This window comes from Limanda limanda, chromosome 16 (genome assembly GCF_963576545.1).
Source record: "Limanda limanda chromosome 16, fLimLim1.1, whole genome shotgun sequence".
NCBI lineage: Eukaryota > Metazoa > Chordata > Actinopteri > Pleuronectiformes > Pleuronectidae > Limanda > Limanda limanda.
The window spans coordinates 20,541,922-20,560,945 of NC_083651.1; the positions used below are offsets into that span (position 1 = coordinate 20,541,922).

A 19,024-nucleotide genomic window follows, 5' to 3' on the forward strand; every position below is an offset into this window, starting at 1 on the left:
CCATCAATGCAACACACTGCAGGCACAGGTGTCAGGGGCTATTTGGGGTTAAGTGTCTTGCCCAAGGAATCTTTGGCAAACAGAATGGGGGGGACAGGGATGGAACCACCGACCTTCTGGTGAAAGGATGACCTCCAGAACCACTGCAAGCCTCCCAAGTTTGGTGGAAATCGGATAGTAGTTTCCTGAAAAAAACACTGACATGATCTCAGCTGCTCATTAGTGGTAGGTGCAGGTTTCTTCCATTTGTTACAACAAAACACAACACAACCCATGAAAGTCTTTTATATCCACTTGATGCAGATTTTCATTTGGATCTGCACAATAAAGATCCCACTCTCTGATACCGATCTCTTTCAACATGCCAGATTTGTCTCATCAAACATAACTGGATGTAACAGATTGAAGAAATTAACCAAAATAAACTTACATCACAGTGTTAAAGATCCTGGATCCACGTTCTGAACCAGATCTGTACCACAAGGTAAGGGGTTCTCCACTGATCCACCACATCCTTCCACCCAGTTCCACATGAATCCATCCACTAGTTGCACAGAGATGCTGATTAAAACATTTTCTTTGCTGTGGCGATCAGCAGGTTTCTCCTCTGCAGAGCTTCTGGAGTAAAGCCAGGAATTAACTTACTAACAGAGACTTGCTTTAGTCTGATGTGCCCGCGAACCCACAGTCGATGAGATCGGCCTCTTCTTTGTCTTCTACAAATCAAAACATCTGCCTTACTCCAGTAAAACAAAACAAAAATGGCTGTCAAAATGTGTGTCACTTGTAGCAGCAGTGTAGAAAGTCTTATTTTCACATGTTCATTGAGGAAGTTGGTTTTATGCATCACTGAACGATGTGCACTCCTTCCTACAGAGACGTTCAATTCGACCCGATGGAAAATATGAGGGAAAAGTGAATTTATTCAATTGCACGTCACACTTTATAATTAAACACTTATTAATAAATACAAACCACATTTTATATTTATACAAAAGTCCATGCATCCCTGATTGCAAATGCACTGTTTGATATGTACTTTAATCTTTAGTAGATTTGTTCACACTGCATTGTTTCTATCAGGGAGTTTAAAAACCTGCCTGCATCCATTACACACTTCAGATTTCATATTAGGAATAAAATATATTATTAATCAATGTTTTTTTAAGGATTTTCACAATAAAACGGCTTAATCGTTCCGAAATAATCAAACCAAATAAACATTAAACACATGTTTCAAATACAAGCGTCGATGAAAACTCGAGACGTGTTGTTTCCACTTTACGAGTGAAAACAACTCAGCATCAATTCAAAACATTGAAAAGTGGGCGTGCCTCTTGCTGCACACTTCCTGTGGCGTCATCAGCGTGGGAGCATAAAAACAAGGGAGGAGGCGTCGCTGCAGAGAACCAGAGTTTGTTTTGCTTGCCTCGTGCTTCTCTACGGAAAAACTTTTAGAAAATGGTGCAACATCTGAACAAGTCCGGAGCGAAGGAGGCTCCGCTGCTGAAGGCCGGACACCCGCCTGCAGGTGAAGCTGCTACACACACGCACACAATCCTTTTCATGCGTTTTGTGTGTCTGTTGTTTTCCACTGCTCCTCCTCCTGCTCCTCATGCTCCTGCTGCTCATGCTTTCTCCTCAACAACACCTCACCCTCTTCTTCTTCATCTTCTTCACTCTATCTCTCTCTGAGATTCGCTAGTTGTTTGCACGGATCTCTTTCACAGGCCTCGGGTGCGTGAGAGCAAAACATCGAAAAGAACGCAGTGTTTTTTTTGTTCTGTAAGCTGCGTGCGATGCAAAAATACCGTCGTGTGCCAAAACGTGCGCATCGCAAAATCAGCTCCTTCTGTCTTTACGTGTTATTTAATGATCGCAGGTGCAAACTGAGTGGTGCATAGTAACAGAATCACCGGGGTTTGAGGATTGTTTTTTTTAAATACGTTTTTTATTTTTTTTTTTAAATGATGTAGTTTTAGGACTCTTTGTTCATATCTGTCAAAATCAACAGTACTCAGGTTTAATGTCGCATTTCTTTAACTTTTAAAGATTTGTATGTGAAGGTTGTGTTTTTAAAAACTTGATTTAAAAAGCAACATTTTTTTTTTTTTTTTAAATCTGAGGTTGATCATTTATATTGTGGTGATAAATCATTTATTAAGCCCAGCCCTGATTTAAGGTCCCAAACCAGACTATAGGAAAGACCACTGGAGATCAATCCTTTTTATTTTTTCTAGAGATTTTTATTTTTTATGATTTCAGTCCTGAAGAGGTAAAAGTGTTTCATAAAGAAAGTTTTGACCTTTTGTAGAGGAAAAACAGTTTGTGTAACAGATTTGTTTTTCTCTCTCTCCCCCTTTTAATCTTGTGGGACCCTTCAGATTTACCCCCCCCCCCACCCATTGGGACCCAGTGTTCGAGCTGGACTCAGACTCGAGACCCCGCTGCTTTAACTAAACCGTCTGGTGTTTTTCCCCAGCAGACATTTAGACTGGTCACAGTGGGAAACACGCAGGTGTAAACGATGAAGTTCATCAGTGGGGATAAAACGCAGCCTCATCAGATTCACATGTGACCAGATCAACATCACGTCTCCATGGAAACTAATATCAACCAGAGAAATAAACCCTAATGGCATTTTGCTAGTGTAAACAAGTAGCAGGTTTTAATGTAGATTTGAGTCCTAATCAGAATGTGTTCTGTAACATGTCAATGGCAGAATGAACGCACAATATTCTCTTAGCAGCTTGTGTAAACATGAACAAACATGTCGGCTTCAGAATGACCTCATTGTTGGACCAGTCCTGTCCATGTAAAGTTGTTACACTGAAAACAGTCATGAGGTGGTTCACTGAGTTTCTCAAACAATTTGTTCATTATCTTTTTCCTTCGAAGCGTCAGGATCCCATGCATACTGAAAACACACTAATCTTATACATCTGCAAAGCACGAGTGCACACAAACAATCTCCCCCCCCAAGCTAACATATTTAACCTTTCCTTCGTTCGGGGTCAACAGTGAAGGCCGGAGGTAAACGAGTGGCCAAGAAGAGCATGGAGGATGGAAGCAGCCACGGGAGCCAGGAGAAGGATCCCAAGCGCGCTGATAAACTGAGGTAGGTCCGCAGACTGCATGTAGCACCGCTGAAGGAAAGGTTTGAGGTGTTAAAGTAACACTGTAACTTTTACTACCTTGAAATAACAGCTTCATATTTAGTTTAATTATACAGATTTGCAAAAAGGACAAAGTGTCTTTCACTCCCACTTCTCTCCCCGACCTGCTCTGTTAACTTTAGTGAGCAGGTGAGATCTCCTGTGACAGTCGCAGCTTAAAATAGATTAAATCATCTCTGATATTTAGCGGGTAACATTTTCAAATGTGAAGAATTATTAACAGGGTTTGATTTATTTGTTACAACAGCAGCTGTTTTGGTTCAGGAAGCCGGGGATCATGGGTAATATCCAGTGATCAGTTGTGTTTCAGCTTAGCAGAACTACAGTCAACACATTCCTTTAATTCCTACAGACGGAATTACGAATGTTGCTTCAAACTTTACGATAACACGTCCAGCAGCATTGTTGTAAATTCCTGAGATTTGCTTTAAAGTTGAGCTAAACTCTTTCCTCAGGTCCGTTGCCTCGGCCAACAGGATGCAGCAACAAGTGGGAATACTCCTGGCAGGAACTCTCGACAAGGTAAACACAAACATTGCCCCTTTTTCTTTAAAAAGCCACTCTTGTTCTTTGCATGTTGAGTGAAGCTGCTCTGAGGGAGGCCGGATCATTAACCTCTCTCCTTACGTCTCTTTGCAGCTGAGCCACGACTTCCCCGAGACGCCGGTGAGCGTGAGGCACAGCAAGCTGCGCCCGGCTTTTGAGAAGACCCACTTGTGCCGCTCGTATCCCATTCAGCAGCCGAGGAAGTTTTGAACGGCGTGCGTGTTTCCGACTGCGCCCGGAGGGGGGGGGGGGGGCGGCGTGGAGTCAACTGTGAAAGAGGGACATGAGGTGTTAGACACACGAGGGGTTCTGACAGGTTGTTTGTGATGTGTTGATGGAAAGAGAGCTCACATCAAGCTCTCTGTTTACTCTGTAGAAAAGTGAGGCTGCCTTTATTTTTCAGGCGTTGCTTGATTGTCAGATTATTCTAAACCCACGATGGAGTTGTGTTTTCCAGCTGATGGAATGAACGATGGCAGGTTGGTACCAGCATGTTGAGAGAGGGGGGGGGGGCTGAAGGTGAGGCTTTTGGGACTGTTTAAAAAACAATGTATTGCTTGGCACTTATTAGCCTTAATAAAAAAAAAAAAAGCATGATAGAAGCTTATAGCAGACTTGTACTTAATTTCTTTAGTTTTCTTTTGCAGTAGGCAGCAACAGTCCCTAGGTGGCGGCATATAGCCATTTATAAATGGAACTTGATGTACTTTTATAAATCAAACTTGTTGTAAGCAAAATATTAATAAAAAAACTTCCATTACCACTTCAGACCTTTCTTCAGTTTTAAATATTTGCCTGTTCATCATTTTAACTACTCTCCAATGACTTGTTGTTTTGCTCCAGTAGTAGCAGAGAAGGTTGTGCAACTGTTCCTGTTTCTGGATTTGAATTGAAAGAGGTCTTCAGATCTTTGCATTGGGTTCACACAGTGACTCGTACTTTTAATGTGTGTGGAAAGGTATTCTGGGGAACGTGCGCATTGCTTTCAAATCCGTTCAACATGCATACAACTGTATGAGAGCAAATAATTAAGTTTCATTTTGAGACTGCAGCAGGTGTTGTGTGAGTGGTTCACATCACCTCAGTGGAAGAGAGACCTTCAAGTTGTTGTTTGGATATTATCACTTTAATGGTATCTTCTGTAAATGCAGACTTTATGAAACCAGGCCTGTGGTGCATCATAAACAAGGTGGTGGAAGAACCGAGACGCAGGAGATAGAAAAACAAACTGGATCATAAACATTCTCCTGGTTTCCTTTTGACATTCCTCAGCCTGCTCACATTTCAGGTTTTACACTCTAGTGTCTGTCAGGTCATGTTGGAATGAGGAATTAACGCCACTAGGTGGCAGGAGACCTGTTTGAATACTATCGCAGCATATTTCCCAACGGGTGATTAAGTTGAAACTAGTGTTTTCAAAAGGTTTCTCACCACAAACCAGTGTGCATTCAAAATGCATGTAAGAATGTGTTCTGTGTCCTAGTGAATGAATAACTAAGTTTGATTTCACACAACCGAAATGGCAAACGACAGAGGATATAAATTATTTAATTCCCTTTTAACTTAATATTTTAGTTTTATTTTCTTTTTATCTAGAAAAACAGTAACTCGTGCATTTCCCAGATCATCATCTGGATAGCTACCATATTGTAATAATGGCACCCCCTTGTGGCCAGCAGAGAAACTGCAGACTTTCAAGCTGGTTGTTATAAACTCCACCACTCTTGAGATTATCAAATCTTTTTATATATTTATAATAAAAATACACTTTATATACATAGCATTTTACATAATATAAATTGCAGACTATATAATTTAAGAAATTGGAAGTGCGAGTCATCTCGGTCTTATGGGCTGTTTAAGGAAAAGCTAAAGACCTAAATTCATGCTAACCAATTTGTGGAATACACTTTACCCAGGGAGTCCTTAAGCTAATAATAATCCTTACAATTTCATAAGGCCTCCCACTGTACGGTGCTCTGGCCCTAATAAGAATTATACGAAACTGTGTCATGAACATGAATGAGAAACCAAAACATTCTAAACTTTGATCAACAGACTTTACTTTCACTGTTTGTTTATTCAAACAAATTTTATCACCTTTTCTTTATGAAAAATAGATGAGGAGTCATTACCTGTACAAATCCAATCTATTCACATTTTTTACATATAAATAAGCAGGTTTAAGTGCACAGTCCCATAAAAACATTACATTAAAAAGTTATCAAACAGATCAACCTTTTCATAAGTATATACACAACTGAGGACCGGTCTCAATGGTCAATCTTCACCTACAGTCTAACACTGATTCAGTATTGGCACTAATAGAATTATGAACAACTCCTATGCTGTACAGAGAATTATTGTGACAGTACGAAGGCAATTTACACAGTATCAAACATTTTGATCAGTGTTGACATGCCATCACCAGAAGACCAGTTAACAAAAGGTAAACACTGTTGGGCCTCGTTTAAAACAAGCAGCAGCTCACAGGCACTGGAAACACTTCCTCTTTCAGTTTTTAAACATTATTAGACAAAGGTTTGGAGGATTTATTGAAAATAAAAATGTAATTTAGAGACGTGGAAAAGGAACATGACCAACACATATCCACAATTATCGTCATGTATAATTGATGATTTCTCATACGACCTCTACACAGAACTCAGAGTGGCACATGATTCATCTGGAAGACTGTACATTCGAAACAGAGAGAGCACATGCACTCTCTGTGCTGCTCAACTTTTCATCAATTAACAGAACTTTTCAGAATGTTTCATGAAGCTGAAGAATACTATTCGTGATGCACTGCAGGTAAAACTCAGACCATTCAAACCAGGAATACATCCCCCGAGTACATACAGATCAGAAATCCTCTCTTAAGAAGAAGATTTAGTTGGACTTTGTTCTTCAAAAATCTTGTGATGCAAACAAATTTAATAAAACATGATTCAAATGAAAATCTTTACTTCAGGCTCACATCTCCTGTCTGTTCAGTGTATGACCAAGGAAGACAAGACCCAATAATAAACCAGGCAGGCTGGGACTTCTAATTAATCCTGTCTTGTTTTTGATTACTGACCAAACCATGTCTACCTCTGTTAGAAAAGTAAAAATATTTAATTCATCCGTACAGCCAGCTTTGCTTCTTCTGAGCTATTTGGGAAACCTGATTGAAATCGATATTTTGATAAGCAAGTAGGTTCATAAACCTATTTTTGAAGGTAACACATAATGTGGCACTATAACTTAACAGCGTTGTGTTGGGTCCAGAAACGTTTTGTCATTACAACACATTCATTCTATGGTCTAAAAATAAATACTTATCTGTGTGAAGTTATATTTTAGATATTATTGTGTACTTTTACTCTCGAGAGGCTGTCCTGGGCTTTTTTGGTTTTCTTGTTATCACACATTTTCCAGAGTAACTTTTAGATACGAGAAAAAAAAAGTCCCATTTCGTTTGAAAATTTGAGAAAATATTGAAGGAAATTCTTGATTTATCAATGATTTGACCGAAAAGGAATATTCAAAACTGATTAAAACTGTCTAAATTATTGCTTAAGGAGATTTATGAATAAATACAATCCTCCAAATAACCATTTTGGCACATATCTTGCCTTTGTTAACACACAGGTGTCCATGAATGCAATAATCTGAGTGTTATCTGTATCTGAGTGTTAAGAAAAGCTTCCAGTGTTGATCTATGTTCAAGGTTCGCCCTGAGCCAGGTGACAGAGTATAATGGTCATTCCAGCTTCAGCTCCTCTTCAAGCACTAACCTAAAAATAAGAACAAAACATAGGAGAGACAATTAACCAATGATCCAAAAGAGTTAGAATTATTCACATCATAATGACTTCATATATTTCAGAATTAGTGATTCAAGTGTGAACTTACTGTCATCGTCAGAATCAAAGCCAAACAGTGAAGAGCAGGTGTTGAGAGCTTGGTGTTTCTTTAGTTCTTCTAAGCTGCCGAAGGAGGACAAACATTTGTCACAGCGTTGTCTGCTCTTCTGCTCGGGGGCTGTGTTGTCCCCCTTCTGCTCCTTCTGGAGCTCGGGCTCCTTCTTCTTCTTATAGTAGACATTCTTCTTCTGAACAACCTCCTCGGGGGCCCTCCTCTTGCGCATGGAGAGCAGAGATTCGTCCAGGTAGGTGGAGGGCGGCGGCCGGATGAAGGGGGCTTTGACGAACGTGGCGTAGGCCGGATCCTCGGGTTTGAAGGTCTTGTGCTCGGTGATGTGCGGCTCTCCCAGTTTCTGCTGGACTCCCTCAGCTAAAGTGGACAAATCCTCAAGGTCTTTGACATTCAGAGGGTCCAACTGGACTGGCTTCTTTTTACGAACTTTCTTAGGTGGAGTGGTTTTTTTACTTCCAGCATGGGAACTTGCCACATCCTCAAATCCATTGATGGTGGCTTCGTTGTCATCATGACCAACTGTTTTCTCTGTAAAATAATCTGATTTCGACAAGTCTTCACTGCTGTTTGAAAGATTTGCTTCAGTTTGGCTAATTTCTCCGAGATCCTCAACATGCGAGTCCTCGACAGGATCTGGGATAGGACTTTCCCTCGGCCCCTTTTTATTCTGCAGCCACAACTCCTCGACCTTCACCCTCTGCTTCCACGGAGCTTCCGAATTTTGCTTTATCTTTCTGTCGCCCTTTAACTCCAACTCCTCTTTTTGAGGAGCTGGGATGTAGTGTCTCCATTCGTGGTCGTAGAGGCCCTGAAGGCTTGAGAAGAGCTTCTCACAGTCTGTGAAGGGACATTGTGGCCTGAAAGGCTTGTGGGTGTTCACATGGTCCTTCAGTTCCTGCTGCATCAAGAAACGTTGGTCACACTCTTGATGGTAGCAGAAGTGTTGCAGAGGATTATCATGGAATTTCATGTGGTCCTTATAATTCTGGAGAAACTGCAACTGCCTGTTGAAAGAAAGCACAGTGAACATCTTCTAAAACACACTGTGTGCAGTGACAACATTTAGCAGCAGTGTGAAGAATAAAAACAACGTATAAAAGAATGGTGAAATTAAAGATCCAGTTTTTTGTAAAATCAGCACCTAGGGAGTAAAGAATTTTAGGTTTCTGTACAGTTTGAGACTGTTCTAGAACTTAGCATATCAAGTAACTAAGTAGTATACTAACTTATCATTGGCCCATTGTTCAGACCTGATATCATATACAACACTGAGAGATCTGATCACAAGTAGACAGCTTTAAGCTCGACTTCATCTTTAATTTGTCTCCTGCGACGACTTGTGATCAGATCTCACTTCCTAAACTCTTTCTTCACGAAGACCAAGTCATGTTGTTTAAACCCGGTCTAAGTTTATAGATATGTCTGTTGTCAACATTTGTGTGTGTATGTATGTGTTGGCATGAGTAAGAAATACTGAGAGAGGGAAAATCAAGAGGAGCTGAGATATAAAATCAATATGAGGTGGTCAGTGTTTAAGTTTGACGTATGGGAAACAATATGAGAAGGATAAAAATGCTATAATTTCATTGTGAATTGTATCAATTACCATAGATTGAGGACTCTGTATTAGTGGCCAGAAATGCCAGAAGTCAATAGTATGTTTGCATTAATGTACAAGACATCCAGGTACAGGTACAATCTTAGGCTAGTAGTGCAGATAGTCATTAACAATCACGTTAAAGTGTTGATAGGTTTGTCTGTGATGCCTGATAGACCGAACCTCCTACCTGAGGCAGAGGGTGCACTTGTGCTTGGCCCAAATGAAAGTCTTCTCCAGCACGTCCTCTTCCTTTATGTGGCATTTGAGAGCGTGCTTCGTCAGTGTGGTGCTGACCTTCAGAAATACTCGATCACACGACACCGACGGGCACAGGTGATACGTGATGTCCACACCGAAGCCATTCTCTTCTGCTGGCTTCTCCTCCCCCCCGTCGGCCCCTTCCCTCTCAATCACAGACGGCTCTCGTACGATCACCAGGCCGTCTTTAATGACGACCTGCTCATCCTTGAAATCGACCCGCTTGAAAATGTTTGCATTAGGGTTCTTGCACTTCTTGTGAAGCACGGACGTCTTTTTGATGAGGGTGCGGAGGTTCCTGATGATTCGATCTTCTCTCTTGAGGCTGGAAACTTTGATTTTGCTGCTAGTTTTCCGCTCAGGAATGTCCTCATCAGAAATATGAGTCTGAATTTCGTTCTGAGGCTGGTTCAGATTTTCCGCAATCTCTGCTACTCCATTAGCAGCTGGAGTGTCCATGGTGCAGGGCTCCTTGGGTTTTTGTTTGCACATTTCATCAAAGTGGTCCAGAACATGCTTTTTGCCAAAATGGAACTGTTTAAAGCGTTTCCCACAGAGTATACATCTGATTTTCCTTCTCTTGAGGTGTGAGAGAGCATGCCTCATAACGTTCAAGCCTTTATAGTCTTTACGGCAGATGGTGCAGTGGTGAGCCAAATGAGAGTATTGCTGAGTACGGAGCATTCTGTCCCTCCATGTTCTCGTGGTTTTCACCTGGAGAAAAGACAAAGACACAAACCACTGAAATCAGTGCTGAAAGTCACACAGAAAAAAGTCAGGAGAATATCAAATAAAGTTTGTTTCATCCAAGAAACAAGTGCATTCAGTCCATTTTCAGACATGACCTCTGGAAGATTGAGTCCAAAAATGAACGAAAAACGAAGAGAAAACCAATATCTCCTGAAAGGAAAAATAACCCGTTGACAAACACATTGAAGACACAGGCGAAGATGTCTGGAGAGTTTGTGGTGATAAGAGCCAACACAGCATCATTTTGAAATACTGTACTCAGTGTGTAAAAATACAGATTCCTCTGCAGCATTTCATTCAAAATGTAATGTATTGCATTGTGAAGTTCCTTGTGGAAAAATTACAAACTATGACCAAAAACAAACAACTGACCCTGAGTTTTGAGACTTCTGTTTCCATTTGGGACTCAGGCTCCTCCTCTGCATCACCGTTCAGCCCATCAGCCTCGGAGGATTCTTCATGTTGCAGCTTTTCACTGTCAGGCTTTCTGGAGTTAAGGGAGTAGCTGTGCAGCAGCTCCACTGGACAATCCAGTAACTCCAAGAGTGGTCCATCCAGCTCAGGATCCGCTTCGACGGCACAGATGGAAGCTTGAGTCTCTGAAGGCGGACCTTCACTAAGCTTTGAACCAAGCCGTGTTTGAGATTCCTCTTGGATTTTTTCTGTTAGACTATTCACACAGACCATGTCAGTTTCTTGCACAACCACAGTATTTACCTTTTCAAGATCATTTACCGGCTCAAGATGAGTCTCTTCGTTTTCCCTTTTTTGTTCAAGTTCATTCACCAGATGAGGCATTTCCAGCTCGGTGTCAGTTTCCTCGTCCAAAACAGATCTGTCTACTGTCAGGAATATTTCATTATCAGGATAAGAGAGTTCATATCTGAATAAAGGCTTCCGACCTCGCTTCTTCCCTTTAACTTTGACCTTTATCTCTTTAACAGTCTGTACCTGCTCCAGCCTTGGAAGTCCTTGCAGCCATCTTTTCTTCTGGCCTTTCCTTTTCAAAATTTGGCTCTTCACACATCGAGACAGATACTCTCTTTTGCGATTCAGAGGGAACTTTGTAGAAGCAGAGTTTTCCTTGTCAGTGTGACTGCGTCTTAGTGAATACATGGGCTTATTGCCCAAAGAGGTGGGCTGGAGATTGTATTTGAACTCTGGATCATCACGAGGCTCTGCTTCATCATCAGACACAGAATGTTTTCTCCTTCGTTGCCTTCTCCTCCATTTTCTCCTCTTCAAGGGAACTTTATCTGTTGGAGGAACACACTTTTCTGCCGGTTCATCTACAATCGGCTTTTCTGGAAGTTCTTGCTTCACAACTGTAGCTTCAGTGCACTGGCACAAACTGAGATCTTGAGAACATGAGTCATTTGAACAATTTGTTGACAGCTCTTCACTGTATACCCTTTCTTCTTCTTGCATCTCATTCATAACAGCCGCCTTCATGACCGTGTCACTTATCAGCTCCATGCAATGGGTCCTGAGGGTTAGGAGGTTCCAGAACTCGGGGTCAAAACACAAGCGCTGCTTCATCATCTGGAAAACAAAGATGGGAAACAATGTAAGGGAAAAAATCCAAAAGCTAATATAGCCGGTATATTAAAAGAGGTTGAAGATATTCCCCTCTTTAGTCCCTCATACCTGTAGAATATGGAAGCGGATGTTGGTCCGGACAGGGCTGTTGTTTGGATGTGGCTCCTGGTCGGGATGCGTGTAAAGCAGGCAGACAGTTCTGTAAGCCTCCAGGCTGCGTTCTTGACAGAAGACGAGCAGAGAACAAGCTCGACAGATCTCCAGGTCATGAGGCAGAAGGAAGGCGATGGTCTTGCAGACCAGAGAGCAGGTCACAGAGTCGACCTGCATGTCACACAGCTGCAGGGCCCTGGCACAAAGCTCCACACACACCTGGATCCCTTCACTACCCACCTGGTGGAAAGACACAGTCATTGAAATAAGGTAAAATAGTGGATAGAAGAATCAAATGAGGGAAAACAGCAATTTAAAAATATATATATTTTGACTGCACACCTGCACTGTTCACATTTTATTTGAATTAAAGAAATAAATATATTGCAGCTTCAGACAGTTTGTCTTTTTGCTCATTCACTTTACTGGGTAATAGAATTTTTTTATTTCACTATCATTGAAGCCAATGCTCCTGAACAGTCAAAGCTTTGAAAATGTTTTATATCGTTAACTTGATCTAAACCAAAGAAATGTTTTTCCAGAGCACAATGTGTTGAGTCTTGTCGCACCTCTGTGGTGAGCAGCTTGATGAAAGGGAAGATGGCTCTGACATTGGTAGCAGAGGAAGCTAACTTGAGGCACTCAGCCAGGAAGCCTTGTCTGGACGGATGGGCCCGCAGGTGCAGCCTGCTCCAGATGAACACCAGGTCCCTGCATGGAGACAGCAGAGGACGAGTCAAAAACATATATTTAGTTATGTTTTCATCAAACAGAAAACATACATACACAAAGGGATGCTGAACCAAATTAAGATATCAATGTGTGTATCATGCCAACAACTCCCATTGCACACATATGGGCAATAAAACAAAAAATCAAGAGAGAATTTACTGAAAGAAAAATACAACTGTAAAAACTGAGGCGATATTTCAGTGTATATTTGTGTGAAGTCGTTGTCTGAACACTCACCAGATGTAATACATGTCCCCATTGTGAAGATGCTGAGTCAGGAAAGCTTTACACAGTGACAACAGCAGCTCGTCCTTTTCCACACTCTCAGTGTTGCAGATGATCTCCACTGCATCTCGGCCGTCTATCTCTGCCATCTGAGGAGGAAGATATGTAGAGGTCCATACTTAGTTAAACTATTTATTTTAACATAGAAACAGAATTTATTTTTCATAATGATCATCGGCAGGTGTAATCCATTCCATGTATCTCAGCCTCAGATATCCTAAGGGACAAACACATCAATGTATGCTACCCCCTAATCTTTTTTTTATACTGCTGATCTTTTCTGTTTAATTGTGCTGCTCTTCTTCTCTCACCTCTTTGTGTAGATGTTCGTGCAGTGAGGCCTTGTGGAGACAGGTCAGGTACGCCTGATGGAAGAACAGATGCTTTCCAGCCTCTCGATTCTCCAGGCAGCTTTTAGCCAGGGCCATGGCCTCCTGCATCCGTTCACAGGCCTGCAGGTACCGAACCCGGAGCTCCAGGAACACCGGCAACTCTGAGCTCAGGAATTCATCAACTGCATGGGAGGGAATTGCATGTGTTCATTTAAATGATATTGGGGTATTTTCGTACAAACTGGGCTAGGGGAATTTGTAGAGCCCGATCAATATATCGGTCGGCCCATATAATATCAGCCACTGCAAACCTTTCATCGCGGTATCTATATTTGTTTGCTGAAATGCGCCAATGTAAAATCGTTTATGGTTAAACTGTTAAATATCAAGCTTCAATTACACTTATTTGTGAAAAGTGTTTGATAATAACATCTTATGAAACATCAAATATATGACAATTTTTCAAGTCAAATTCGTTCGAACTTGATTTTTGGAAAAACTGACAGCATGCAGTGTGATAGTGATAATTGAATGACAGACAGGAAAGTCTATATCAATCAGTCCCTATTTCTCTATTAATCTCTCACCACTCTGTCCTACCTGTACCTCTCCATTAAGATGGTTATGTTTATAACTGAAGACTTCTTGGGGTTGGGGTGCAATGAATAACAAGGAAGAGCTCTATGTGTTCATTTCAACTGTTTAATCAGCTGTGGTTATGAGCTTACCCTCTTTGGGTGGCAAGTCTGCCTCCTTCAGGATTCTTTGCAGTACTGGATTCTCCCATGGGCCTCCTGCTTTGATGGTCTGCTTCACTTGCTGAAAGTAGCCATTCCTATGCCTTAGGAGCTGAAAGTGACACTCCTGCAAACAGTGGTAAAAAGTTTTCCTTTTATGAAATGACCAAGTGCATGATTGTCAAGATCCTTGGGTCCATAATAGCCTGAAAATAAAATCAATTCAGTCGCTGTGAGTAAATTTTGTCACCTGAAAGGAATCAAGGATGTCTTTTAAAGGCGCTTCCACAAATTCTTCTTTGCTGAAAAACAGCATGAGTTCAAAGAAGCTCCTGCAAGACAAACAGAAAAAAACTGTTCACGGTAAAGTTGTTTTCAGACATGAACTTTGGATAATGCCAAGAAAGTTGGGACTAGACATTTTCCATTTCACATATGAATAATACAGCAGCAGATGGTTCGGGTCAAATGCGTTCAAAACAACAAGAACACGTTCAAAGTATTGGGGCGAAGGGTGGTGCCAGGGTAGATAACCCTTGCCTATAACTCCCGATGTGGAAATAACATGTTTTTTTGTTTACAGCACATTGACACAGGCGTCTGCCTCATCGTCAGAAGCTCTCAAATCTTGTTCACATATTTGTCGACTTCTTCTACATGTGTGCCTCCTCTTTTTAATCCTGAGATATTTGTCTTCTTTTTGTATTTGTTTTTCTCATTTCTAAATTCATCTCCTGCTAGAGACATCATGAACACATGGCAGCAACTGGTTTGAAGCTGAAGTTTACAAGCCAGTTAATCAAATTAAAAACTCTGCATCTATTCATCACCAGAAAGTTTCCAAATAAACTACTTACAGGGCCAGGCTACTGAGGACATGGTAGATGTGCTGACAGTCATCGGGGAAGGCAGCAGTGGCTTTGGTGAAACTGCTGAGTGCTGTCCGCAGCAGCTTCAGCTGGGGAAGAGGAACTTGCCATTGTCCCGTGTAGTCCTCAACCAGCTGGGAAGCAAAACATGGAACAACACAAAACCAAAAGAACAAGAGTTAATCTTACATAGTGTTACACCCAAACACTAAACATGTTTTTGGCTGCAGTTGGGTCACCACAGTAAGTATTTTAAATCCAAGCTATTTGTAAGTTCTCTCTGCCTGTGGTTTCTTGCCCAGAGCGGATGGTAATGATTTTCACTTGCCAAGAGCTTCTTCCATTCTTATGTTTACAAAAGAGGAAGTTATAATACACCCTCTGAGCAGCAATACTTTGTGGGGAAGACTGGATGCTACAAGGACTTAGTGTACAAAAGTGAGGAAATGGGCCAGTCGGGATGAGGTTAGCTGGTTAACATTCTGACTTCAGTAGAAGAAAGGAAGTGATAGAAATAGCAAAACAAAAGCCACGATTGCTGTTGCCTTTCAGTGAGACAGCTCTCGGCGAAGAAAGTAATGAAATCTTATAATAAACTTGCAATGTTTCTTCTAGGCTTGTAACACATTAAACACCTGTTACTGCTGTTGATGGATATACTTATAACATTACATATAGATATACATGGGCAGATAGACGGAAGGAACGGAAGAGCCATTTCGATCAATATGCTACACTCCAAAACTCATTATGCCAAAGAGAGAACATGGTGTATAAACTGATATTCTTTCCCCCCAAAAAGGTAGAAATACTTCAACATCTATAATGGGACAGGCTTTCATTTCTCTCTCCGATGCGATACTTGACGTGAGCTTCAGGTATGTTTACAGTTGCTAGCGGTAGAGCAGGGGTCCATAAACCGCTCATAGGAGTCAGATAAACTTTTTAGTCCTCCTCCCTATGGCACAGTTTCTCCACAGTGTATTGTGGCTCATTTAATAAACTCTCAATATAGTTTCATACCTTACCTATTGGATTATTATCTTATAGTTGTTCTAACTAGACGCTTTGATTCTGCTACAACCTGTCTTGATGCGACAAATCCAGCAGGGAGGGAAAATCCTCTAGGCTGACTTTTGGCAACAAATGACCTGATACATCTCTGTCCAGGCAACACTGAGTGGGAACTTTAACATAGCTCATCTTCATATACTATACTGTATATGATGAGATATATATGAGATGTTGTAAGATGACAAAGCAGGTTGCAAAATCGAAGTTCCAATTTAAGCTTTCATGTCCTCTCCACTTATATCTTGTTAAAGTTGAGGTGGTGGATGTTCCTGATGATGAGCAGGGTTCGGTCAGAGAATGGAAATACTCTTCACCTAGTTTATCTGTATTCACTTATTATTTGTATGAACTGCATCTGGTGTGTGGTCAACATAAAGCTTATCTGGAGCACCCACTGACGATTAAATCACCATGTACTTCTTCTTTATCTTCTGATAGATTAGTATGTGTGGGATCCACAGTGATTGTTTACTTCATGTCAAACAAATTGTGTGTGCAATACTTTTGTTTAGACTTGCTATTCTCAACATGTATTTTAACTTTGCTGCCTGTCACATCTATGCATTTTTTACGACAGGGTTTGAGCTATGACAGGCATCCATCCGATCAAGTTTTTCAAGTGGCCAAATCCTGTTTACAAGTTGAGAGAGACGTTTAAACATAGATAACATTGAACATGCTTTTCTCAAAACGATGGGTTCGCATCCCAAGTCATTGCTGTATTTATAACTTGTTGCTTTGACTTCATATTCTCTCAAATGCGCATTCCTGTCGCAGGGGATTCAGGTCGATGTTTTGAGGGTTGTCACTGTTTTTTTTAACGCGAGTTTTGACGACCACAATTTTGATGAATCTGACGAAAGTGTAACTTGCATCTACATCGAAAACCTGGAATGAGTTCAGAGATGCTGAATGTAAACAAATGTCACCAGTTAACATGATAACCAGATAAACTACAGACCGATAGTTAGCTTAGCTCCACGGACTTGCTAAAAAGCTGTGCATGATCAAATATCAGCTTCAACTAATAGCAGAGTTAGTTATTGAACCCACTTACAGCAGGTTTGTAACTTCACATTCTGCTGAGTCTTTCTGTCGGGTTTCCGGTGGGCTAAGGCTCACTCGGAGCTAGCTGCATAAGTGCATTAATAACGCTAGTCTGGCGGCTAATGCTAGCTAGCCAAGCTAGCAGCGTTAGCTATAAACAGAGACCGTCCCGGGTGAACCACGCAGCCGAATGGAGTCCGACCTACCTCACAGAACTCCGAGCAGTAGTCTTTGCTGTTCAGGGTCGACTCGTGTCTGCAGTGTCTGTCCCACAGTGAGTCCAGAGCCGATTCCAGTCCGTCTGTTTCCAAATCACTTTCGCTGTCCGCCATACTGGCTGCTGTTACCAGCGCATCGTCCCAGTTGCCAGGTTCGTGTGGCTGCATCCTCCCATCAGACCTATCAGCCTCAGCAACACAAGACCAACCTGGCAACCCGGCACCGTCATTACAAGCGTGTCTGTCTGTCTGTCTGTCTGTCTGTCTGTCTGTCTGTCTGTCTGTCTGTCTGTCTGTCTGTCTGTCTGTCTGTCTATCTGTGTATCTATCAGCAAGAACCAAAATACATGAAAAATGATATAGACACCAAAAGATAAATATACTTTCTAATAATTACTTAAAATGACAAGAGTTCTCGGCTGTAAAAATATATGTTTTCACTATAGGTATATCTACTGACTCTCTGAACTTCGTCGCCCTGGACTTAAGAGGCCCTATATCGAATTATTAGTTATTTTAGTATATTCTGTTACTCGTAATTCAGTAGCAGTAATAGTGAAGGCAATGAGCTGATACAGTACATGAGAAAGCAAACTAACTCCGTATAGACTTTATTGTATAGTTCCGCGTTGCATATTTACTAACCATAAACATATTGCTTCGATAAACCCGTTTAGAGGAAAATAGAATGATTAAATTAGAATTGCTTTGTTAAAGAAAACAGTTTTTGCATCAAATACCTGTTACATAAGGTATTTATAAAAAAATACAATGATATCATAAATAACATCAATAATAAAGTAGTACAGAGGTTTTCAATGTGTGAGGCAGGCCTCCACAGGTGGGCTCCAAACAGTTTCAATTCAGTAGTTCAGTCGTTTTTCCCACTCTCCCAGTCATAAACTAATAACTGGGTCTTGTATGTACTTGGTGCAATATGAAGTTGTGTTAAACTGCAATATTAGACTTTCTTGACTCAGCTGTTGAGTGTCTGTGGGATCAAAACACACAACCATGATGCTATTGGCATCCAGGTATTGAGCAAAACGAAGCAAGTAAACTAAAGATGAGAGGTAGGGGGCGCAATTCCCCATGATTTGTCTGAGGGAAGGCCGACAGTGTCAGACTTTGAAAACCCCTGACCTATAGTACAACCTTTTTTTCTGTTCAATTTAGCCATTTTGTCCTCCCTTCATATGTTAATCTGAGTCTATCGTTAATAAAGTCAAAGGTCCATTATCGCAGAGAAAGAAAAAAAAAAAAGAGTGTTAAGACTCAGAGGCAGCCCTGCGTCAGGCCTTCAAGCTCCGAGGCTTTTACAATATGTCATGCAGCTAATGCATTCCAGTTATAACACATGCTCAGTAAACTGTTTCGCTTTGGTGACGCTTGTAGCCTATAGACAGAAACTAATGCACAGTAACATGTACAGTCATGTGCAGGCGTGCATACAATTATTTGCAAACAAATGTAGAAGATACAGAATGAGGAGAACATCATGTTGAAAACAAGTGATTGTTTTAAGGCGAGGTAAAATGGAAAACCAATAAAGTAAAACGTCAGTGTTTAGGTGGAAACCACAGACTGTAACGAAAAGTGTCTGGACTGCCCCCTGGTGGCTGGCTGCAGTATAGGCCATAGATACTCCCTCTTCCCTGTTTGTTACTGTGCAGACACAAGATGGTTACATTGGTATCCATGATATTTTAGCTTCATTTCTGAATTGTGGGAGGAAATGGAGACATGTTGTCCATCTTGATATACAGTCAATAGTGGGAACTAAA

At 41.2% G+C, this 19,024-nt stretch overlaps 2 protein-coding genes across 2 annotated transcripts; one reads left to right on the forward strand and one right to left on the reverse strand.

Annotated features, from left to right (window-relative positions):
* Window positions 1–1,364: 1,364 nt before the first annotated feature.
* LOC133021590 (death-associated protein-like 1 homolog) lies at window positions 1,365–4,485 on the forward strand. The gene is made up of 4 exons (XM_061088500.1): window positions 1,365–1,531; window positions 3,022–3,118; window positions 3,632–3,698; window positions 3,816–4,485. Exons 1-4 carry the CDS (start codon window positions 1,462–1,464, stop codon window positions 3,930–3,932), a joined length of 351 nt encoding a protein of 116 aa, XP_060944483.1. The 5' UTR covers window positions 1,365–1,461; the 3' UTR covers window positions 3,933–4,485.
* A 1,338-nt stretch (window positions 4,486–5,823) lies between these two features.
* On the reverse strand, window positions 5,824–17,354 carry LOC133022211 (zinc finger protein 654-like). The gene is made up of 12 exons (XM_061089248.1): window positions 17,229–17,354; window positions 14,890–15,035; window positions 14,283–14,364; window positions 14,024–14,159; window positions 13,275–13,477; window positions 12,916–13,052; window positions 12,516–12,657; window positions 11,902–12,186; window positions 10,627–11,796; window positions 9,434–10,218; window positions 7,623–8,650; window positions 5,824–7,504 (listed from the first exon to the last, which is right to left on the reverse strand). Exons 1-12 carry the CDS (start codon window positions 17,352–17,354, stop codon window positions 7,500–7,502), a joined length of 4,245 nt encoding a protein of 1,414 aa, XP_060945231.1. The 3' UTR covers window positions 5,824–7,499.
* Between the last annotated feature and the right edge of the window lie 1,670 nt (window positions 17,355–19,024).